The 25,574-nt window shown below is 37.9% G+C and overlaps 1 protein-coding gene across 4 annotated transcripts in view; it reads left to right on the top strand.

Annotated features, from left to right (window-relative positions):
• RPS6KC1 (ribosomal protein S6 kinase C1) overlaps window positions 1-25,574 on the top strand; it is a 149,902-nt gene that overhangs the window by 64,043 nt on the left and 60,285 nt on the right. For 3 of the 4 annotated variants that reach the window (XM_054587630.1, XM_054587629.1, XM_054587627.1), the window contains 2 exons: window positions 14,035-14,150; window positions 22,576-22,668. In XM_054587630.1, coding sequence (XP_054443605.1) covers window positions 14,035-14,150; window positions 22,576-22,668 — 209 coding nt within the window. The remainder of the gene's footprint in view (window positions 1-14,034; window positions 14,151-22,575; window positions 22,669-25,574) is intronic. The other variant, XM_054587628.1, reaches the window with a different exon arrangement.

Consider the following 25,574-nt stretch of genomic DNA (forward strand, 5'->3'; position numbering starts at 1 on the left):
TTAAAATTCCTTAAACATGGTTTCTTTTTGGACATATTTATAATAGTTGTTTTGAAGTGTTTGCTAAGATTTTCTTTTTAAGATTTTTATTTATGTTTGGAGAGAGGGGAAGGGAGGGAGAAAGACAGGGACAGAAACATCAATGTGTGGTTGCCTTTCATGTGCCCTCAACTGGGAACCCGGCCCATAACCCAGGCATGTGCCCTGACTGGGAATTGAACCAGCGACCCTTTGGTTTTCAGGCTGGCACTCAATGCACTGAGCCACACCAGCCAGGGCTGTCTGCTAAGGTTTTCATGTGCGTCCCCTAGAGACAGTTTTTATTGACTGCTTTTTTTCTGTTTATGAGGCATATTTTTTCTGTTTCTTTTCATGTCTCATATTTTTTTGTTGAAAACTTGACACTGTAGCTAATATAGCAACTCTAGATTCTCCCCCTCTTCCCCTTGGTTTAGATACTGTGCTTAAGCTGCACCAGTCAGTGAGGCTTCTGCCGCTTTTCTGGGTGTCACTGTGGGTTAGGTCATTCAAAACTCGGACAGTTTACAAGCCTGCATTGCTGTTACTTTCTGCCTCTGTAAGGCCTCTCATTTACTATGAGTGAGTAGATGTAGATAGCTGGAGCCCTCGATGGTCTGTTTTGTGCATGTGTGTAGCTTTCAAGATCCCCAAGAATATGTGAGAGCCTATTAGAGCACACTGTGACTGTCTTCTTTCTCAGGTTTCCCTGTTAAACTTTTGGCTTGACTGTTTGTTACTGATTGCTATTGGTTTCAATAGCACGGAGCTTTTCCGTGGAGATCCGAAGCAGCCCAACTGCCTCCAGGAGCAGGAAGGCTGCTGACCCTCAGCTCTGCCATTGCCTTGTGCTGGGGGACGCGTAAGGGTAGCTCCACGTTAAAACACCGTTGCTCTTCTTACTGCAGGTCAGTCCTTTTCTTTATAAATGTCTCTCAGTTTATTGTATGTCTCTAGTCAGTTTCCAGAGCTGTTATTTTTTGATAATTTTGACTCATTTTGTCTGTTGAGAGGTTTCTGTCAGTTTCTCACTATGATGTTCTGGAAGTGCCACCTTCAATTATTGCTTCTGTAACAACTTTATAATTTGTTTTTGCTGCTTTTACTCTTGCTTGAGTATCATCCATTCTTTCTCTTCCAATAGTCTGAGTGATTTTTTGAAAACAGAGTCTAATCATGTCACTTTCTTGCATTGAAATCATTGCTTTGAGGCTAAAACATAAAGATCTTAATGGCCTGCAAGGCTATGGATGATTTGACTTTTGCCTTCCGCTTTGGTCTTGTCTTGAACGACGCCTTTCCAATTATTCTTCCACAGCTGTAGTGGCCTTCTCTTATCTCCTGGAAGGCACCAAGGTCTTTCCTGTGTTGGAACTTTCATGTAAGCTGCGCTCTGTTCGAGTGCTTTACTGTGCTTCTTCAGTTGCTATCTCCTCCTTGTTTTCAGATCTGAATTTCAATGACATTTCCCCAAGGAAGCCTTTCCTCACCTCTCTTCAGACCATGATAGATTTCCTGAACTTTGTTGTCATTGCACACGGAAATAATTACTTGTGCAACTATTTATTGAATGAATATCTCTATTGTAATGTCCTTGAAGGCCAGACATTTTCTCATTATTGTGTCTTCTGGCATAGTGTCTGTTACAAGGGACATTCTCTGTAAACATTTTTGAATGAGAATGATCCTATAGATACATATAAATGGGCACTTGGCCAGGAGGAAGAGGCTTACAGGGAGAGCTTTCAAAGAAGGTGATAAGTTGAATCCTAAAGTATGTGTAGTAAAGAGCCAGTATACATTAAGGTAGCTTTTGAAAATACCACATAGGTTTAAAATGCCTCCTGTCTGGTGTCCTGATACTCCATATAGATATCAGTATATTTGTCCTGAAGGTTTGACAATGTGTAGAATGTAGCCATTTGAAATGGCATGGATTGTATGCATCTTTACATTTACATTTGTAGCTCTATAAATAGTCGAACTCAGGACTGAGACTTCCTGCTAATCGAACCCTGAGTCTGATTTCCAGCTTTAATAAGTAAACTTTTGTCTGGATCATGTATTTCCTATTTCAGCATGTTTGGAACTAGGGCTCCGTCCTGTTTTGACCAGACCTAACCCACAATTCTCTAGCTAAAGCTCAAGTGTGACATCTGGGAAGCTCTCATTTGATTTGCTGTAATATTTTTCTCATGTTCTTTTTGGGGACGAGGTAGGGATGGACAGATACCTGTAGGGTACCCCAGTAGCTGATTCGATACCTGTAGCAGTCACCGTGGTTAATACTCAGGGGAAGAATGAAGTAGCTCAGTTTTGAAACAGTTTTGTCAAAACAGTTTTATAAACTTGGACCTGGAAGGGTTGATTCTACACTATCTCTCAAAAGATTTGATCTTGAAAGTAAATAAACAAACGGAAAACCTTGTTTTCTGGAAGTTTTTTATTACAAGGTTTTTAAGTTCATCACCAGGTCATCACCATAGATGTTTCAAAAATTGCCTCTTTTAAAAAGAGAAAGGACCCCAGAATCAGCTACTGGGGTATCCTACAGGTATCTGTGCTTCTCCCTTAATTGTAGATTTTGTTAGCTTTGGAAACAGAACGTTAGAAATCACATACCTTGGACCTTCAGGAATGTCCATTTGAGGATGATTATTAGTATTCAATATTATTATATAATAGTAGTAGTAATAATTATAATGATCTTTCATGTAGTTAGAACTCAAGCAGGATAAATTGAATTATGAAACTTGTATTTTGGGCAGAATTTGGTTCTTCATTTGTTGGTCTCACATCAAAGATATATGTGTTTGGTGGGTTTAGATGGAATGGGTGTTATACATTAAAAACAGTAAGGAACCTTCAAACCTTCTAAACTTACGATACCTGGGAGGTTTAGCATAGTGAAGCCGATTGGCTTAAGTGTTGCATTTCCTGCAGGGTTACAACTGAAGGAGGAAAGTCTGGCTGAGTCATTTGCTGACATGTTTCTTGAATTCTTGGCTATTTTGGTGTCAACATTTATTTACATCAAGAGCTTCATGTTTAATGCCAAAAATGTTTACTATAAAATATAGCTTGAGAAAGAGAACCACGCTCTTGCTTTTACAAAAAGCTAGGTAAAGCATTGCTGTGTGCGGTAAAGTAGCTGCAGAGTTTTATATTCAGATTGTATGAACAATAAACAGAGCATCTAAAATAACCACTTGCACATTGCAACAAACATCATCATTTGCTTAAAAAAGAGTTATAATTACAGTTGACGAAGCATGGACACCATAAAAATGCATTAGTTTGGCTTGACACATTAATTACCTGTTTTTGCAGATGTTTTTATGTATTGTTGTGTGAACAGTTTACAAAATAATTACAGGAAAGTCATATGGAAAATAAACTAAGTGGGTGGTTTCTCATCTAAATATTTTCATTCGTGTGAAGCTGCATGAGGCACAGCTGCTCTATAGCAAAAGCAGAGAGAGAGAGAGAGAGAGAGAGAGAAAGAGAGAGAGAGACGGAGAGGAGGATTCATGAAGGGTTTTTTTTTTTAGATAGGCTCTGTCATCAGTTCACCACACTTTTCTATATTTAGCAACACAGTTTAAAAACATTAAAATGGGAAGTTTGCTTTAGTCCCTGCGATTATTGAAAAAACACTGATTCTGATCAGAAGAATTAGAGTTACCTGTAACATTTGAGAATAAACCAAACATAACTAAAAATTCCTAAATGGAAGACTGCGCTGTTTCAGTACTAGCAGGTTATGATGCACTTTGAGAAAGAGTGATCCATTATTTTGTAATTATGTGAGTTACATTGTTTTTATAACATAGCTTAAATTATCTTAATAATTAAACATTGATTCTTGTATAAATTGTCCAGAAGTTTGGTGTATCTATCCTTTTTTAGGAAGTTTTTAAAATGTAAATCTCCTTTTCCTCAGAAGTTTAGTGTGTTGCCATTAGTGGTCTCAAAATGTGTTTCATTTGAAAAATAATCCAGTAATTGCGCAGACATTGTATTTTTTTGCAGACCATTAAACACATTTTCCAAAATTTTGATTGTCAAACAATAAAAGAGTTTGTAGACTTTTACATGATAATTTTTAATTGGAATATCTGTGTTGCATTTTCCTCATTGATACTGTTCTGGCAATTGTTTATAAAATTAAATCAAAATGTAGCTTTTCTTTTTTGTTCAACTGTGCCTCTGCTGTGCTGTGTTCCTCTGTGTTCCCTTTTTATGCGCCCTGCACCCACTTCACCAGGGCCGGGCAGCCCGCAGCCTGTGGGCCGCTTGCGGCTCAGGATGGCTAAGAATGCGGCCCATCACAAAATCGTAAATTCACTTAAAACATTATGAGATTTTTGTGTGTGTGTGATTATGTGTTGCCGTGCATTTAACAACTTGTCTTCTTCCAGTGTGGCCCAGAGAGGCCTAGAGGTTGGTAAAGACAATAACTACACACATTTTCACATTTTCTGACATGCTTTTTATGTAACTGTTGTTTAAGTCAGAGAAAGACACTAAGTTACAGAAGGAGATAATTGGAGCATGTCTAGGCAGGAAGGTATTGGTATCTGTGGGGTCGATGGGCATGCCCCTTCCTGTCCCATGGCTGCCGGCTGGTCACACGGCCCCTGGCCAGAAGGAATGTCTGTTGTTTTGGGAATGGATTGTAACTCCCTCCTTATCTCTTTTTGGGAGTGGCTTCCTGTCCTGTGACTGCTTCTTGACCTTTTCTTTACACTGAGGTAATGCAGTTCAGAGTCATGCGTAGAGCATGTGCCCCCTTTGTTTGGGATGCAGGGCTTGCAGTCTCTCTCGTCACTTCCCTGTAATGTATGAAACAGCATGTCTACATCTGCTAGTCCTCCGGGTGGGTTTTTTGGAATATCATGAACATGTAGGCAGCTGCCTGGTTTGGAGCTCCTGTGGTGCAGTATGAGACCATGGAATATTGGTGCAAAGTTTTCCATTCATTTGTCTAATAAAATTTTGTTGAGGATCTTCTATATGTGATGTTCTTTGATACCGTTGAAATGACTAAAACATTGAGATGACTGTGTATCTGGAACAGAACAGGTGTTTAGTAACTACTAAGCATCTTTCCTAAAAGGAGTAGGAATAAGTGGAAAGGTTGTGGAAAACTTTCCACTCTGGTGGCTTATGTGAAAAAAAGCCAGTTGCGTGGGAGGATTTTCTTTGTTATCCAGGAACGTGCTACTCTGGGATTATTGCTTGGCCTATTCTTTGAATTGCTTAAACATAGAGATATATGTATATCTTCTTGTTAAATGAGTCTGAAAAAAGTGGGATGGAGTTTGTTCTAATTCTGGTATCCCAAAGTCAATTTAATCAGTTTTTAAATATTTTTGTTTACTTATTTTTAGAGAGCGGGGAAAGGAGGGAGAAAGAGAGGGAGAGAAACATCGATGTGTGAGAGAAACATTGGTTGGTTGCCTCTTGACATGCCACAACCCTGGCATGTTCCGTGACTGGAAATGCAGTCAGTGACCCTTTGCTTCACAGGATGATGCCCAATCAGCTGAGTCACACAGGTCAGAGCTCAATTTGATTTTTAAGGTAGAGATGCATTAAAGGAGTGTATGAAACTTTCAGTGTTGAGAAGAATTAACTGCTTATAATCAGTAATTCTGTTGATTATATCATCTCAAAGGAAAAATACATGAATCAACATCACAGCATCAAGGAAAACAATTGTTAGACTTCAGAGTCTTCCATAGATTTGCTACATTTCTCTAGATGTCTCTTGTGGCCAGTGAAAGAATGAGTACAAGTCTTGGTGGGGGTTGGGTACTTTCCATACTTACCAGTATGGCAGATAAAACATTCTTATGTTTATGGAGATACTATTTTTTCTTTTATAAGGTAAAATTTTAGCTCCTTGATTTTAATTCTTCATTTCCCCTTCATTATATCTCTAGCTTTTAAAATTCTTTTTATCTTAATCTTTTAGGAGTCATTTGATTAGAACATAAGAGACACTTAGGGGTTTATTTGCTTATTTTTATTTATTGACGAGAGTTTATTGTCACAGTGACTGGCCAGACAAAGTTGTTTTGAAGACAAAGAGGTTAGGGAGCAGAAAGAAGTTGTTGAATCTGAGAGAAGGCCATCTTTGTGGGCATTTAATACTCCATGATCTAATGGTGTGTTAGTTTTCACCCAGTATTATTGGGGTAGAAAACTGCTGAACAACGTTGACAGCAATCTTATTTGAGGCAATGCTTGGTTCTGAATTTTATTGTGACTTCTGCTTCTTGTATTGTTTGGTGACTCTTTGACCTTGTAGAGGTCACATTAACTTGGTTTTGTAAAATCATTTATAGGAGGTTGGTTAAATGCAAATGGGAAGCAGATTCCTGACTGCCCGGGTTCTTGCCATATGCAGAAGGGCCGATGGCTCCAGAGTCGCGGTAGACGTGGAGGACAGCATGCTACTGTTCCCTCAAGGCTGTCTTTTGTTGTCAGAACACTTAGCAAAAGTCAGAAATGGTAGGCTATACCTGAAAAGAACAAAATACCATTAAATAAAATAAATCTGCACTTAAAACTGTAACTACCAAGGCCATCTCAAACAGGCATATTCTTTATGTGACTAAAGTTGTAAAAAAAAAAAAAAAGGTAAAAAAGGAAGCACCAACAAACAGAACCTCACTCCAACAAACCGAGGTTGATTTGGATGTTCTTTCTAATTTGATAAATCTGAATGAAACTAAGCATGCTTGCCCGAGAGCACAGCAGCACACGGCCTGTTGGAGAGTGTTTGTGGAGCAGAGAACTTGATATAAGAGTATAAGGTGTGACGAAGTAGAGTCTTATGTGGAGAATAAATTCCGTACAGGTGGCAAAAATCAAGAATAGTCCAATTACTCTTAAAAATCCCTTACAATTTCCCATGAAATACAGATGTAGACACAGTCATTCAAGAGGTCTGAGAGGGCCATTTCTTCCCCCAGCATTGCTTTTCTTTTGTTGAACCAGTGATGAGGCATGAGCTATTTTCTTTTAGTGACTAAGGTAGAATAACAAAGAACTGCTTTTTATTGTAATTTGTGAAACTGACTTTCATTTGTTCTATGAGTGAAAATGCCTTTTTGCTTTTTTTGTGGGTAAATGAGAAAAGGCCTTTGTTTTATAAGGAAATCCTTGGGTAACCAGGATGTTTGAGAGACCAGTGTTTCTGGAAAGGCCCATTCTCTCTTACTTAGTGTGAACTTTATACCTCTTGTAGCTCTCATTTTCCTGTGTGCTTGTCTGCCATCTTCAGTCCTTCTGTCTGCTATGTTGTCTGATACCCTCCTGCCTCACCTCCTTATATTTTTGCTACCTGTCTGTCCATACTCATCTGTACTCTTCCTGGGCTCTGTATTTTTGTTATTGTTGTCCTGCTCAGTAGCAGTAGAATAATCTAATTCAAATTCAGGTACCTTAAGTGTGGTGTCCTAAGACTTGGTTTGTAACTGAGAAAGGCATTTCACATCCCCGAGCCTCAGTTTCTATAGTGAAAAAAGGAAGGTAACAACATATCTCTCGAAAATAGAATTTTAATATAGTGAAGAAGTGCCAAAGAGTGATGCCTTCTTGGGTAAATTAGAATTTCATGATTTTTGTTATCTGTAGACTATACCTCCTATAAAACTTCTCTTAAAGTCAGAGTTGGTGCTCTGAGAAATGCAGGGTAGTCAAGCTAGTGTTTCTAAAAATTTCAATGACAGTTTTGAAATTTTTCCTCATTTCTATTGAGTGACATTCTCTTCTTTTCACAGATCTCGCCCTGTAGTCACACTGTATCAATCCTCTCTCCTGATCAGAAATTGATACGGTATAGGGTAAAGAAGTACAGGTTGACGCAGTGTACACAAGATATCTTTTATGGTACACCAGAACTTTTTGACAGATAAGCTAGTGTACAGTGGGAGCAGTCTTTCTCTTCTGAATGCTAAATAAAGCCCAGTGGAAATTTTTGCTGTGTCTGAATGATTAGCAAAAATGTAGAGATTTTTGGAAGGTAGTGGCTTCTTTTTAGGTAGAATGTAAAATATGTATCCATTTTTGAGAGTGTTTATTAAGTATCTACATGGATATATTACTGAAGAAATAATAACCACATGACCTAATATGGAATTATAGAATATGAATTTCAGATTTTCCTTGGAAAATAATCCTTATCGGCTGTGTGTATTTTAAAATGAAAACTAAGGAATTGAGAAGGTTAGAGTCGATTAAAAATGTTTAATCAGTTAAAGTCGTTTGGAGTCACCTATGTCTGTAATGTTACCAGTTAGAATTCTTTAGAAGTCTATAGATTAATCCTTTATTTCCAGTCCAGCGCTCACAAGCCTCAGTAGGTACCCCGCAGCAGCAATCTGTAAGGGGTGGTGGTCATCCTTGCCTGCTGCTGTTGATCAGCAGTGGTTGCCACCTACTTAAGGGGCTGATAAGGAAGGTGTCATAGTATGTATGTTTAAGGTTACATTTAAAAGGCCTTCCAGTGTTTCCATCACTTCCTTGTTGTTTCCATGGAAGCGGAACCACTCTCCTCAGCAGGACTCCATTTCCACTGCTGGCTTCCAGTTCTTCATTCTCTGTTCCCATGGAGACTGCCTGAGAAAGCAGCAGAGATACCAAAAGTTTAAAAAACAGTGATTTCATCACAAAATGTGGCTTTAACTCTAGCTTTAATTGCGTGTTTCATAATCTTGGCATTTTTGACTTTCAAATTATTTTGGGAGACAAGTTGATGTCTTTGAATCAAGCAAAATTTGAAGTTTTATTAAAACTTATTCACGCTGAATGAAAAATCTGAATTGCTGCAGTTTCTGTCAGAGTTGAGCTTCAGAGAAATAAAAAATTCTAAATTGGGAATTTAAATTAGGCCTGAGAAGGTATAGCCTGAAATGAGAAGAGCAAATGATAATATTAGAGTCCGTAAATAGAAAACTCAAAACAAAAGGGCCAGTAGTATGTAGAAATTTGGAACGTTCCTTATTTATGTGACAAACTTTATCATCAAAATATGTTATACTTAGGTGATTTTTATGGATTATATCCATTTTTCAGCTGAGAACAATAAAAACCTTGGGTTTAGAAATTACATAATTTTAAGGACAGAGGCAGGAAGCATACCGATACTTTAATTGAGATTTCAGGGGAGTTAATAGATTGTTCCACAGTTAGAAAGCAATAGAGATTTTTTTCTTCACCAAGACCAGTTATATTTGTGAATTTCTCCTAATGGAGAGAATAGATAGAGTAGTAATGTAAAAGCTGTGAAAGCAAAGTTATGTAGCAAAATTACAATAACAACTTTATTGCAGTTTTTCTTTGAGGTCTGTATTTAGTCAGGGTTCTTTGGTTTGCATGTGAAAAATCCGTGTTTGAACTACCTTATGCAGAGAATAGCGGGAACGTTGGTTCAGTGGAAATGGGGGACCCCAGTCACGCTAGGATTTTTTCATTGTCTCTCATATCTCTTCTCTCAGTCAAGTTTCTTATTTCAGGTTGGTGTTTTGCCCATTGGCAGAAACTATGGCTGCTGGAAGTTCCTACTCCTCTTATTTCTGTTTTGTGTGTATGTGTTTCTTTTTTAAAAAATATTTTTTATTGATTATGCTGTTTCAGTTGTCCTAATTTTCCCTCTTTGCCCCCGTCTACCCGATAGCCCCTATTCACCCCGGCACTCCCTCCTTTGGTTCATGTCCATGGGTCATGTATATAAGTTCTCTGGCTGCTCCTTTTCCTATAAAGTTCTTAACATCCCCCTGTCTATTCTGTACCTAACAATTTGTACTTCTTAACCCCTACATCTTTTCCTTCACTCTTCTCCTTCCCCCTCCCAACTGATAACCCTCCAAATGATCTCCACATCTGTGATTCTGTTTCTGTTCTGTTTGTTTGCTTAGTTTGTTTTTTACATTCAGCTGTGGATAGTTGTGAATTTATTGCCATTTTAATGTTCATAGTTTTGATCTTATTTTTCTGAAATAAATTCCTTTAACATTTCATATAATAATGGATTGGTGATGATGAATTCTGTTAGCTTCACTTTGTCTGGGAAGCACTTTATCTGTCCTTCCATTCTAAATGATAGTTTTGTTGGGTAGAGTAATGTAGGTTGTAGGTTCTTGCTTTTCATCACTTTGAATACTGCTTGCCATTCCCTTCTAGCCTGCAAAGTTTCTTTTGAGAAGTCAGCTGACAGTCTTATGAGAACTTTTTTATAGGTTACTATCTGCTTTTCCCTTCCTACTTTTAAGATTCTCTCTTTATCTTTAACTGTTGGCATTTTAAAATGGTGTGTTTTGGTGTGTTCCTCTTTGTTTCCATCTTGTTTGGATTGTCTGTGCTTCCTGGACTTGCATGTCTATTTCCTTCATCAAAAGTAGGGAAGTTTTCTTTCATTATTTTTCAAAATAAATGTTCAATTTCTTGATCTTCCTCTTCTCCTTCTGGCACCCCTATGATTCTAATGTTGGTACGTTTGAAGTTGTCCCAGAGGCTCCTTACTGTATTCCTGGGGTTTTTTTGGATTTTTTTCTTCTTGCTGTTTTGATTGAATGTTCGTTTCCTTTTGTTCCAAATCATTGTTTTGATCCTCAGCTTCATCTACTCCACTGTTGACTTCTTGTAAATTTTTCTTTATTTCACTTAATGTGTCCTTCATTTTTGTGTGAGCCTTTTTTGTGCTGTTGAAGTACCAAATGAGTTCCTTGAGCATTCTGATAACCAGTGTTTTGAACTCTGCATCTGATAGATTGCTTATTATCATTATGTTTAGTTCTTTTTCTGGAGTTTTGTTCTGTTCTTCATTTGGGCCATGTTTCTTTGTCTCCTCATTTTGGCAGCCTCCCTGTGTTTGTTTCTATGTATTAGCTAGAGCTGTGCTTTGACTTCTTGTCTTAGTAGCGTGGCCTGTTGTAGAAAAGTGCACCTGTTAGTTGGATAGGGTGGAGCCTTAGGGCAACCCGTGTGAATCAGGTTGATGGAGTCTCATATATTCAGTGGCTCTGTGTGGGGGAGGGCTCAGAAAAGGGACAATGGCCACTGCCTGGCTTCTGGAGTTTTGTCTAGGAGGAAGCTGTCCTCTGGCACTCACCCAAATGACAGACACTTCAGTGTCTCACCGTATGCTCCTGGTGCCCTTCCAGCTGCTGCCCTGGTGCTGGAGCCTAGGGGAAGTGAATCTGTGTAAGTCCTAAGTCTTTTGTGGGCCCCTACCTTTTTGGCACCATGGACTGGTTTCTTGGAAGACAGTTTTTTCACAGACCGGGGGGAGTGGGGTATGGTTTTGGTATTATTCAAGCGCGTTAAATTCAAGCTCATCTCCTGCTGTGTGGCCAGGTTCTTGACAAGCCTGGACCGGTACCAGTCGTGGCCCAGAGGTTGGGGACTCCTGTTTTAAGAGGAGACAACGGAGAATTTTGCAGTTTCTTCCTCTGCCCGTACACCTACTGGTTTTTACAGCTAGAAGTTCTGGGGACTTACCTTCCTGGCACTGGAACCCTGGGCTGGGTGGTCTGGTGTGGGGCTGGGATCCCTCGCTCCTGAGATGTCCCTCCCTATTTTTATCTACCGCACTTGGGTGTGGGGCTGCCCATTCCGCATCTCTGCGTCTCTGCCCCCTACCCGTCTGGGTGGATGTGATTTCTTTAATTCCTTGGTTGTCGGACCTCCATACAGCTTGATCTTCTGACAGTTCTGGGTGATAGCTGTTTCGTAGTTTAGTTGTAAGTGTTTGCTGTGGTTGTGTGAGGAGGCAAGCCAGGAGGCGAGTTGTGTTTACCTACGCCCCTGTCTTGTGATTTTCTGAGCCAGGCCCTTGGGGATGCACTGCGTCTGGCCTTGGCTGCTTTTCCCTTTTCTCCATCCGAAGCTGGGGGTGAGGCCGATGTTCGTGTCCTGCACATGGGTAGGTTCCTGCGAGTCGGCAGGGTTGCACGTGGCTGGAGCAGGAGTTGGATGGCATGGCTACGTGGATACCAGTATGCCCCGCTCCTCTTATTTCCAGTGTCAAGAACAGAGAAGGGCTGATTGGCCCAGTCTTGTCGGGCCAATTCCTTTCCTTTCCAGCTGTGGCCAAGAGGGTGGGGTTCTATGATTGGATCAATTCTTGACCCTTGGCTAACTCATAGTGACTAGAGACTGAAAGCTGAAACAAGACAGCAGCTTTCATTCAAGCCGCGTAGGTAAGGGTTGGTAATGGGGTGGGGGAAGGAGAGGTAAAGCAGTGCGGAGGGGAGGAGAAAGGGGCATTTCTCGGAAGAAACAGAGATGCGGTTCCAGGCAAAAATAAGAAGAGTTTTCTCCACTAGTAGTCTTTTTGGGAAAAATGTGTGCTTTACTATAATTCAGTTCACTTCAGTTCAGCAAACTAGGTAACATTATTTTATAGAATTTGGTTCTGAGAAAAATAATTAAAAATGAAAACCTTTAAAATTTAGTGCTTCCTATATTTTTATCTCTGTTTTTGCACCTTTTATGTGTGTTTTCTCCTTTAATCTCCACAGTCATTTGAAGTATGCGTTCCCATTTTAGGGAATGCGAAGAGGTTCAGAGAGTTGAGATGCCTTATCATTGGTCACATGACTGGAGAACGGCAGAGCCAGAATTCAGATAACCAGGGTTTCTGGAATGTAATCCAGGGCACTTAGTACCATATGAGACTTGCTTTTTTTTAAAAAAAAATTATTTTAAATTTATTTTTTTAACTAAAGGTTTTATTGATTTATTTTTAGAGAGAGGGAAAGGGAGGGAGAAAGAGAGGAGAGAAACATGGATGTGTGAGAGACACATCAATCCGCTGCCTCTGGCACACCCTCGGCTGGTGACCTGGCCCGCAACCCAGGCCTGTGCTTCACCTAGGAATCGAACCGGTGATTCTTCTGTTTGCAGACCAGCACTTAATCCACTGAGTAACACCAGCCAGGGCGATACTTGTTTTTTGATTCACTTCATTCAGAAGATGTATAGGGTCAGTTATAAAAACAGCCCTATGTGTTAAGTGCTCTGATAAAAATGAATCATGAGTAGTATGAAATATTAGGAAAGGAACCTTAGAGACCATAAGTAGTACAGTGGTTCTCAAAAAGAACGCAGTACAGTAGTACTTCATGGGCTGGAATGCCTCTTTTTTGAGGTCTTGAGTTTTTTGGAGGCAACTTTGAATACCTTTTGTGTAGGGAAACAGAGCCAGACAGGGTAAATAAGTGACTTGTCGCTTTCACGTAATTAGGTATTATAGGGATTTCAATCATATTCTTGTTTTCAGTTATATGGTGAGCGACAATTTGTTAATGAAAAAACCATGAAGCTTACAAAAATCAATTAGAGTGAATTCAGAGTTACCCTACATAATTTTATTCTTCAGTTTGGTGGTACTTTTACAGCATGTCATATCCACTTCATAGCTCTAATTAAACATCTGTTGCATTTAGTACTATTTGTTGAGTTAGACAACTTCTCTGAACCAGGCTAGTCTTCTATCTGCAGAGCTATTTATGCTACATTCCTTATATAGTGACTCCTCCTATAAAATACAGTGAACTCTCTATATACATAGTTGAGTAGGAGAATTTCAGAATTTGGATAAATAAAATTAATGTAGGTAATATTTAGACCTTGCTTGGAAATGTAAAGTTTAGCATAGAGAACATAGTCAATAATGTTGTAATAAATATATGCGGTGCAAGGTGGATACTAGACTTACTGTGACGATCTCTTTGTAAACTATATAAATGTTTGACCACTATGCTGCACGCCTGAAACTAATATTAAATAATATTGAATGTCAACTTTAACTGAAAAGTAAAAAATACTTAGATCTTGCTGATATTAATAACTGTGATGTATGTTCCAGTTTTGAATCTCTCTTCTTTTCAGTCAGAAATGTGAACAAGTGGTACATTGGGTAACAGGAAGTTCATCTTCACAGTGGATAAAACAAAGTTTATTTATGTTTCCTATGCCCTGAGTTTTGTTTTCTCCTTTTAGGAGAGTCAAGCCCTACCCGGCGAGAAGCTGTGAAGAGAAGGACAGCGGAGTATCTCATGCGAGCAGAGAGTCTCTCTAGCTTTCATAGAAAACCTCAGCTTGATGATGTATCTCAGGTACGTCTTATGTTTCATTTTATTTTCTTTTGCCATTGTTGCTGTCATGTCTCTCAGCTTTATTTCTAATAAGAGTGTTTGAGAATTTTGGTCTTTGGATATCAGTAATTTTCTTAAGTTATTGGTGGAAAGAACAGCATTAAAGCAAACCACCAAAAGTGAAATAAAACGGGACTTGGGTTCTCCTCCTCTGTCTCTGCCCTTTGTTTCTTGCTCCACTCCTAATATCTAATTTATACTGAATGTTTTTTGAATTTTAAAGTTATGATTCTCACACAATTCCTGTACAGTTTTATTAATTCATGCTAAAGCTAATCATTTAAGTACAAATTGATCACCTAAAATTATAAAGGTAAAATTCTAACAAGGATGTTTAGATTATTTGGGACTACCCCTAGTCTAGTCTTAAAAACAAGTGAATGCTTGAAGTATTAGAAACATTGTGGTTTATTGTTTTTGTATCAGTCATATCTCTCTGATTTGGCACGTTCCTGGAAAAAAACTTTTATGTTATTTTTTTTGATAGTAAACCAAGTTTTTTCTGATGCAATTTAAGAATCATATCTTCTGGAAATGGGAGAAAGTATTTATTTTATTAATGGAATTAAGAGACAGACAGGCTTGTTTAGATCCCAACTCTGTCATTTGAAGCCATGGAAGTTTGGACAAGATACTTAACCACATTAGATTCAGTTGCTACATCTGAATAATGAGGATCATAGTAGTTCTTTGCTGGATTCTTTTTAGGATTAAATGAGTTTAAGAAAAGGCACTAAAAAAATGGACATGCACATACACACAAATACAAATCAAGTGCCCACCTTGTAAAGTGACCAGCTTATAAGCCAAACTTAAAAGACTAGAGTAATAAGTTTTAGCTTTATTTTTCATCTCCCATTGTATACTGCTTTATAAACTTTTTTCTTACATTTTTAATGCTTTTTATACCTTTTGAAAATGATAAAATGTCTCAATTTTCTAGTTAAAAAACAACTCAATGTTTAACCTTGATTCATTGGACCATTCAAACTTTTTGTTGCTGATTTTGTGAGCCCTTTTCATTTTCTTTGTGACCTTTTAAAGCATTCAGTTATCAAAAGTATACTTATTAGTGAGTTTTCTGTTAAGTATTGGGCCATTTTTTTTTTTTTTTGGAATAAAAAGATTATATTCCAACTTGGAAGTAATATACCTTTGTGACTTGTTCCAACATGAATATGTTTTAAATAAGATATCTGCTGACTCATTTTCAGATCGTTAATTATTGTGACTCTTCTATTCTGTATTGCTCACCAATCTTTTCCTGTTTTTTATCATGGTTGTTTTAATTACATTGTTTAATCCCTTTAGCTCTTCATTATTGATTTTTATCTTTTTAAAATGAAATATTTATCTAAAGGTTACTTTGAATGCAGTTCTTACTGTGTATGGGGTTGGCACCCCTCCACCCCCCGCCGCCCAGCCCCCCCGGCTCCCAGGTGTGCAAACCTGAGATGTACATTCTCATTTCTATTTTGGGGACATTGATAAAAGTATTAAATAAGATGGGTCTGTATGAACTTGTTTTATTAAATATATCTTATATGTAAATATTCTAAAAGTGTTAGGAAGTCACAATTTTCAGTATTCTGTCCTTTGCATTAATATTAACTTTGAATATTCTGCCTGCACTTAATCATTCAAGCTCTCCACTTATGTGTTTTCTGTTAGAGTTCCTTATAATCACTTTTATGAGCAATCATTTATTAGGAAAATAAATATATAGAACTTGTATTGCTTTTGACTTGGAGAAAGGAACTGTGAAGTATATCAGTCAGAATTTCCCTACAAGCATTACTTTTAATGAAAATAAAATTGAAGAGCTATAATATAGGAAAGTTGATTGTATTAGATTATATGTTAATTCATTAAGCATCTGTTAAGACTCTGTGTTTACAAAAGGAAACTAGATGTATTTTGGAGTTATATAATATATGATGAAAGTTTCTTTTTTTTGGAAGATTTTATTTACTTACTTTTAGAGAGAGGGGAAGGGAGGGAAACATTAATGTGTGGTTGCCTCTCACACGCCCCCTACTGGGGACCAGGCCCGTAATTCAGGCATGTACCCTAACCTGGAATTGAACCAGTGACCCTTTAGTTCACAGGTGAACACTCAGTCCACTGAGCCACACTAGCCAGGGTGGCAGTTTCTGCTCGTACAAACCCTGTAGCATAATTGAAGACCCAAAATATGTATATAATTGAGGAAATAAAAGAAAATGGTAAGGACCATGTAGAATAATGGGAATTTGGGTCAGAAAGGGTAAAGAGGGGTACCAGATTTGATTACTAGGATTTTTTTTTTTTCAGTCTTTAGGCAAGAAGAATAGAGGAGCGTTTTTCTTGCTAGAATAAGATGTTTTTCTTTTATAGAAAGCAATTGCTTTTTATTTTCATTTTGTATTTTATTCTATTAAACCTGACCCTTGTTTAAGGTCAGGGGCATGCTTGATTATTTTCTTTCCTAAAATTCAACTTAAATGTCTTCTCGAGGTTTTTTTTTAACTTGGCGAATTCGTTATTTGTCTCCATTAACTGTTTTTGGGCCTCAGTTTCAGTGAGCACAATGGGGGAACTAGTGGCAATGATTTCTAAGGCCCTGTTAGCTCTTAAATTCTACGTAAAGCAGGTATTATTTTTCTTTTGATTCCATATGCAAATATTTCCTTTCAGCCTGGTTGATTAAAGAAAATACAGGAATCCTTTTTTATATGAAAATTGTTTTGATTACTCTTTCTCCTTTTGGTGCAGGCTAGGTCATGACACACTGGACCTGAGTTTTCTGTGATGGTTTAAGCTTTTGCTTTATTGAATTTATTTATGATACTCTTAGGTGGTAAATATAGAAGTTCTGAATTTCCCAGTCATTGATGGTAATAGCCTTTTCAAATAAGGATAGAAAGGAACAAAAGCACTCTCCTACTGGTTTTTCCCTTCATTACTTCATTACTAAAGGGTTCCAAGAAAAAAACAGAACCAGATTTCAAAAAAACAGAAATGATCTTTGTTTGAAGTAAAGGTGAACTCTTAAGAGAAGGAGACATTTTTAAACTTTTTAAAAATTAAGTTGTAGGTGACTTTGAATGATTGAAGAATTAATATTAAAAGGGGATTTCCCTGGAAAACACTGAGCATAGCTTTTTTGCTATTTTTAGTTCTAGGAATTTTAAACTCAAGATCAATGAAATTTAGAAAAAGAGAGTAAATAGTCTAAACTTAGGACATCAAAGATTGCGTAGTTTCTAAAGTGTAAATACAATTTTTTTTGGTCACGCATTACAAGGTGTGAGTGAATGTTAGTACGTAGAATGTATGTCTTTCCTGAATATTTTGTGGATTTCAAATACAGTTGCTATTATAATATTGAAAGTAGTTTACTATTGTGCATTTTATTTGCTGGTATTATTGGTATTCCTCCATTGTTTTCGAAAACAGTATTTTAAAATGAGTATTGCGTCACTTTTAGCTGGACATGGGCAAAGCAGAGCTGGCAGCCACGAGTGTTCAAATCAGTCCTGGGACTGCAGTGAAGAGTCACGCTGGTAGCACTGTCTGAGGGAGGCCTAGGAGCCTGGGTATTGAGGGTCAGTAGGTTCCTAATGAGTGTCTTTGCAAAGGCAGAAATCTACAGATGAAGCCAAGTTCAGAAACTGGTATAGTAAGCTCTCAGGGTTTGGAGTGTGGATTCTGGATAAGTTTTTTGTTGTGTTTTTCCTTAGCCCTTGATTGATTATTTCCTCCCCAGTAATGGGGACTTACAAAGGTTATTTAAGGAGGAATACCTGACCCTACTTCAAATATGGTTGCTGGACTAGTAGCATCGCATCTCCGAGGACCTTTTTGGAAATGCAGAATCTTAGGATCCCCTGGTGAGTGAATCAGAATCCCCTTTTTAACAAGGCCCTCGAGTGATGTGCATATGCAGTAAAGTTTGAGAGGTGTTGCGCTAACAGAGTGGTAAGAACAGATAGAGATCACATTGAGAACAGGGAATAATATCAAGTGCAAAAGCCTGTGGGCAGGATAAATAGCAACTTTTTAATAACCCCATAAAACAAAAACAAAGGTAAGCTTCACTTAGCCATTTAGAGAGTGTGGAACAGAACGTGCTAACTGCAGTCCATGGGCACTGGCTGCCAGGAGCATTGTTGTGAGACAGGGGGGATCCACAGAGGTGTCTGCTGTGAGCTGGAGGAGCTGAGTGACACGGACCTGCTATCTTTGGTTTTGAAGATTATTGGGTCATCAATATTCTTGCCTCCTCTCCTTGACCCTTGTCGTTAGCTTTTGGTATGGAGAATACAACTGTTGCCATTGGTATTTAGCTGATTATCAATAAGGAAAGGGGGGAGCAAAGGAACTCAGACATTGAGCTTAGTAAGCTGGGGCGCACAGCCTGCCTGCCTCGCCAGGGAGCCACAGCTTCGGGCCCCGGGGGTCACAGCACTGGTCTGCCCAGGGGGTGGCCACTCCTCCCTTCCCCTCCTGGACGGAGCTGCTGAGGGGCACAGGGGGTGGTGCTGGACCACAGAGGCCTGCCAGCCTAACTAGGGAGAGTAAAAACTCGGTAAATTGATTGGTCATTTTGAAAAAGCTTCTGGTCTTTTCCAGCCCAAGCTAATATAATCCCAGGGGAACCAAGGAAAACACACACACACACAAACACACACACACACACACGCATGCACTCCCCCTGCCCCCCCCACAGTCTCTCTCTCCCTCCCAGTGACCCTCATGCCCACGGTACACACACCCATTCTCTCCATGGCCATGTGGCCCTAGCCGCCCCATGACCCATGGCTGTGAACTGCACACACAGGATCCAGGAGGCAGCCTGAATACCACAGCGCAGCAATTGACTGTAGCTGGAAACACACTAAACTAGCCAAACGCTGGACCGCACTGAGCTTTAATATGGCACAGGATCGCTGAACGTTGATTCTATTTCCGACCGTGATTTTCCATGGAGGGATGGAGGGAGATGGGACATTGGAAACCCAGGGGCAGCTTCTATTTCTACACGAGTAAACCATTTTGTCACACTGTATTCGTCCCTGCGTGGGTCCTTAGAATGCTTTCCTTGAGATCTCATGGGAGAGTCTAATTGCCACCAGCAACACAACTACTATTTGCTTCTCTAGGCATCTTCTGTTACAGTAACTAATGCATGTAAGTAAAAAAAATTTTTTTAAATTTACTTTTTTTAAATTAAGGAAATCAACCACATTGCCTAGAAATACACTGATTCCTCCCCCACCCCCAAAGCATTGGCTGAAGTTTCCCAAAATAATGTCCTGTATTATTTTATAAGTAAGATTTAATCCCCTGCTATGTATTGCCTACTTCTATCATCTTAGACAAATTGCTTCACTTCACTGCTTCTCAGTTTTGTCATATAAAAAAAGGGAATGTTGGACTTGATCTCTCTCTTTCTGTTCTTAAAATTCTGTGGATTTCTGTTTCGTTTTGCCCTCTGAAAAAAGGAAGAGATCTATAGGGATTCTACCCAATTTAAATGCTGCTTATAAGAAATATAGGATTTTTTATTGATGATTTTATTTCATGATCTTTCTTTGTTCATTTCTTTGATCTTAAACTTTTATAGATGGTTAAAGTAGAAAGAGAACTTTAATGATCACTTTACCTTTGGTCTTTCACCATTACAATTTCACCATTGTCGTCTTTGCAAAAGTAACCTTATTAAATCACTGTTTTCTTTGGATTGTTTCTTGCACAAAAACTTATTTTATAGACTCTGGATAATATAGGTTAAACTTTTCTTTCTGGCATTCAAGGCCCATGAAAACTGACCGGCCCAAGTGCGTTATTTTATTTTTCTCTGTTCTACAATTTGACCATTATTTCCCCAACAGGGTCGGTTTCTTACCAATCCTATGGGTAATATCCTTTTTCTAACCTAATTTCTATTTAGCATTTGAAATCACTGATAGTTCTACTTCTTTCTGAGACCATTTTATCTTACACTAACTAGTGACTTGTCTCTATGGTCTTGTATTTTTTAAAAAAGTTTTGTTATCTAACTTTTCCTGATTTGGCTTATCTCCTCAAATAAACTATAAACTTCTTGAAGCTGGTGACTGTGTCTTTTGACTTTTTTATTCCTTTTTAGTTATAATGTACATAGTGGGCACACAGTAATTATATATTGAAAGGTGCAGTAGGGATTTTGTAGTTTGCTATCTTTGCTGTTGAGATTGCTACATTGAATCGATAACTTAAAACTATTTTTGGAAACTGATAGATCCAATGACATCAATGAATAAGAAGGTACAAGTAGGAGATAGAGATGTGGGATGCATCTGGCCATATTTTCAAAGGCAAATGTAATGGATTAACCATCACTTAGAGTATTGTTTCCTCCCCCATAAACTTTCCTCAACATTTCTTTCACCAAAATCATAAGCAGTTCTTATTCTTCCTTGATAATAGAGTAGGGGGTTTTAATTGTCAGACTATGCTGTGTAGCAGGAAGACTTGCAGGCAATAGAGTTGGGGTCTGGACTAGGATTTTCCACTACTCTTTCTAACCACAAACCCTCAGCTAGTCTGAGCTTCCCTGTATTTATCTGTAAAGTGAGGGTGATTGTAACTTCTTATAACTACTCCACTCAGGCCATGGTGAGGGATAAAGATGAAATGATGTAAATTAAGAAAGGAGATACTATTTCTGCTATATGTATTAAAATCCCCTGCTGAATGTTTTTTCTATCCTTAAAAACATTAAGGATTTTGAGCTTTTAGGGAGGCAGAGATCTCTTGTTTTTTTGTTTTTTTTTTTAATGCCATCTAGCTTAGCACCTCGTGAAATGTTAAATAAGTATTTTTTTAAACATAGCCTAGAAGTATAAATTAAATCAATTTTAAATGATTGTTATCTAGTCCAATTGCTGTTATCACCACCGTTCTCAAGTTAAATCTTTTTTAAAAAGTTGCCTTCTTTTTAAAATCGAGCATCACCTCTTCAGGCATATGGAAGTTAGTATTTGCTTGTTTTGAACCTAAAAACAGGACAAAATAAAGCAAAATGAAAGCAATTATATTTGCTGCTTGTAGAAAATATCAGCCGTGAATTTTTTCCTTTGTAAATAACATCTAATTTATTTCTGCAGTCTCCCTCTCTTTTTGTTTCTCTCCTCTGTTCCCCCTTCCTTTCTATTTTGTCCTTTCTCTTTTCAACTAACATGCTAGTCATTGTGAATATAAAGATGAATAAGCTATATTCCCTCTTCTCAAGGAGATTCCTGCCAGTGATGTTGGTCTTCCCCCAAGGACTTGAAATACCAAAAATGGTGTCTCAGTAACTGTTACTCGTGCCATTTGACGACCCAGGGTTATTTATCTTCCATTTATGGGGGAAACATGTTTCCTATTTAGTCAACTAAGTTTTTGGTAATGCAAAGGTCTGCTTTGAGGATATAATAAAATAAAGCTTTGTGTCTCCTGTCACCCTTTGCAGCATCACCATTTTAACTTAAAGGTTAATGTAGCATTGCTTTCTGGGTATAAATGCCAAATGGAGGTGTTTCTGGAGTTTATCTAGTCTCATGTTTTACTTTACTGATAGTGAAAAACTAAGATCAATGGATAAGAAGTCAGTATTCTTTTATTGTATGTAGTACTGAAATATGCCTTTCTGTGTTCACCAATCTTTTTGGACTTTTTTTGTAGCTAGTGGATTACGTTTTCCACATCACAGATGTTCAAATACTTAAAAATTTTTTTCTCCTTTAAATCATCTCTTTTCTAGCTAAAACAAGTTTAGTTTTAACAATTATTTGGTGTATGGTGGAGTTTCTTAATTTTTCACCATGACTGGCAATTCTTCTAGTTGAACTTGATTCTGTCAATCCATCTTAAAATACATAGTATATATTTATAAAATAACACAAATGGACTATAGTCTCATGATGAAAGAGAATGACTTGTGTTCCCTCACAGCCTAAGTTTATCTATTACTACATTGTTTTGTAGTTCTCTGTTCTAAATTACTCCCGAGCCATCTGGGGTAAATACGAGGCTGTGATTGATTGATGGCTCAGTTACCCACTTGCTACAAAGTTTCATCATAACTGTACAGTTCTGAACTGAATTATAGTGCTAGAAGCTATCAGCTCATTAAGTTTTCTTTTTAAAATTTTTTCAAAGTTATGATTTATTTACTTGCAACTTTTTTCTTGCTTTTTCTTTTTGATTTTCTTTATTTTTGATTTTTTTTTTAACAGACAAACAGAAACTTCTTTTATCTTTCCATCCTCTGATTTATGATAAATTTAGTTTCCTTTGGCCTGGCATTTGCTTCAGCAGGCAGTCTTCCTTCAAGTACCTCCCTGATTGATGTGTAATCTTTGATATCTTTCATTAGCCTCCAGGATCACTAAGTTCAAGGCCCCCTTGGAACCTAAGGAGCCCTGCCGAGGAGCTGAAGGCCTTCAGAGTCCTTGGGGTGATTGACAAGGTAATTCTTCAGTGCCTCTTCAAGAGTTCAGTCATAAATCGACCTCATGCTGACATTATGTCTTTGAAGCTTTGGATCTTAAGGATATGAAACAAAAGGAGAAAATGACTCAAATGCATCTGCACTTTAAAATAACAAAAGCAGAAGAGAAAAAGCTTTTATCTAAGCAATTCATGTAAGGTCATGCAAAATATATTGGAGGTAAAGGAGAAGGTGCATGTTTGTTGGCATTCAGTAGTGCAGGGGTTGGGTTTTTTAACCTGTTATAGCAGGGGAAAGATACACTTGCTGTTGGTTACAAAAACTTGGGAGTCAGTAGTTGCTCAGCATTCATTGGAATTGTCAGTGTAATAGTCACAAAGAAAAAATGGCATTCTCTTAACTACTATTTATTGAGTACCTACTATGCGTCAGACCATGTATTAGGCATTTTATATAAAATAATTTATTTAAGTCTCACAGCTCTGTTATTTGCATCTCGGTGGGAAAGTGATGTTTAAAACAGGTTAAGTAATTTGCCTGAAGATCACAAAGCTAGTTTAGGGGAGGGTGGGGACTTCAAACCTAGATCTTTGTGACTTCAAAAGCTGTGCTCTTCTTCCCTCCCTCCCTTCTGTTCCTTTTTTCTAAATCCCCATTTGAGGACATGCTTATTGATTTTAGAGCGAGGGGAAGGGAGGGAGAGAGAGAGGGAGAGAAACATCAATGTGAGATAGCAACATTGATCAGTTGTCTCTCCCATGTGCCCTGACCTGGGAGCAAACCCACAACCTAGGCATGTACCCTGACCAGGGATCGAACCTACGATCTGGGATGACACTCCAACTGAGCCACACCGGCCAGGACAAAAGCTACACTTTCTAAAAATACACTTAACTCCCCTCCACAAACACATACACACACTTTTATATTTGGAATAAAAGATCTAAAATAACAGAGATATCTGCCATTGAGTTCCCCACAATTTGGTGATATCTCGGATATGCCAAAAATGAACAGCACTGGGCCTCTTAGAGAGTTTACAACCATATACAATATTTACACAATTTAAATTTATATAATTTAAAAACCATATACAATAAACTGTGTTTGAAATATATTTGATCAACCTTTTTTTTTAACTTTTTCGTATTAAGTTACGGTATAAATCATTTTAGATCTTTTTTACATTAACCATCTTCTATGAAGCACCTTAGTGGTCATTTGTAACTTAATGTTCACTGAGTACTTTTTGTATTCTAAAGTGTGCATGTGAGTCCATGCTAAAATTAAACAATACGAAGTGTATCTCAGGTCATTTAGATAGTAATTCAAAGTTTGAGGTACATCAGAAGGAACATTAGGTTGGATATCACTTACAGCTCTCAGTGTCATTAAATTCTTAAAAGCATCACTTTTTTTCTCCAGTAAATTTATATGACTGAATTTTAAACTTAAAGCATTCTAAGCAGTAGGACTTTGGAGCCTGAAATAATGCCTTAACCATGTTTTCTCTAGCTTTTCCACTTTGGAGAACATTTAGGTTGAGAATACTGACAAGCAAAATAGAAATTGAGTAGGTCCTAGGGTCTTGGATTTCTGTGCAGGCCAAATAAACTTTTTTGATGTACAGTGTTTGCTCCTTCTCTTGGATCTGTTTATTTTGACAAAGTGTGTCCTTTCATTGCTATTCTCTAATTATGAGTGAGTCACCTTGAAGTCCTGATTCATTCATTTAAGGACTTTTGACAGTGGAGAAATTCCTAAAGTTTTTGCTGAGGAGTAATTCGTTACTGGCTTTTCTCTGTTAACCTGGGAAATGCGTTTGGTGTTTAGTAGGTGACATTTAACTTTTCTAAGTAGAGATAAGCAAATAGGTATGGGAATTAAGCTTTGCAAATAATCTTTTAAATTTTGTAACATAGTCTCTATTTTGCAAGAACATGAATAGGTAGATTATTAAAAATTTGCATTTTTCTTAAAGATAAATTCCTATCCCCTGTACTGAGGAATACCTAAAATTTGGGTTTTACAAACTTGAAGTTTGGAAGAGAAGTGTTGAATAAATTCAAATGGCTAGAAATACACAAACTATGTTAATCTAGCCTGTACAGAACACGGTTTCTCTGATCCTGTTTCATTACAGTAGTATTTGTTCTTTATGAGTTATTTTGAGTGTTTATTAGGAAAATATAATTCCTCTAGGATAGGATAGGGTTTTAAAAAACCGATTAGAGAAAGAGAAAAACATCGATTTGTTTTTCCGCTTGTTTATGCATTCATTGGTTAAGTCTTGTATGCGCCTTGACCTTGGGATGTGCTTTGGCGTATTGGGGCGACACTCTAACTGGCCAGGAGGTTTTATAAGCTTTGATATAGAAAATAGATAAAGCAGATTTGTTCATTAATATCTAGACCATAAGCTCCTGAGAATAAGGTTGTGTGTTTCTTGTTCATCTTTATATTCTCAGCACCTAGAATCATGCCTGGCACATAATGGTCACTCAATAATTACTTAATGAATAAATTGAAACTTTAAATACTGTATTATTTGTAGAGTGACACCTGCTGGTTTAATGTGAGGTTGCTACCTAGCACTACTGTTCAAGACACTTTACCCAGATGGACAGTAATTCCATACCTGTGACTTGGTGTAGTATTCAAAGGCAAATAAATGACTATTTGTGCTTTAATTGAAATTAGAAAACCCTTCATTAACATATATATTCAACAAGGAATTTAAGCATTAGGGCTCTTGAATTATAAATAAACTGGTGTGCATCCAGAATCAAGAATGATAAGGCTAGTGAAGGCCCTCCAAGTCATATCATATACAGAACAACTGAAAACCAAGTGATGGTGAGCCTGATAAAAACACATGTGGTGGCCCTGATTGGTGTGACTCAGTGGGTTGGACGTTATCCCCC

The sequence above is a fragment of the Pteronotus mesoamericanus genome, unplaced genomic scaffold (genome assembly GCF_021234165.1).
Source record: "Pteronotus mesoamericanus isolate MK-2021 breed Mesoamerican mustached bat unplaced genomic scaffold, CSHL_Meso_final scaffold_1186, whole genome shotgun sequence".
Taxonomy (NCBI): Eukaryota; Metazoa; Chordata; class Mammalia; order Chiroptera; family Mormoopidae; genus Pteronotus; species Pteronotus mesoamericanus.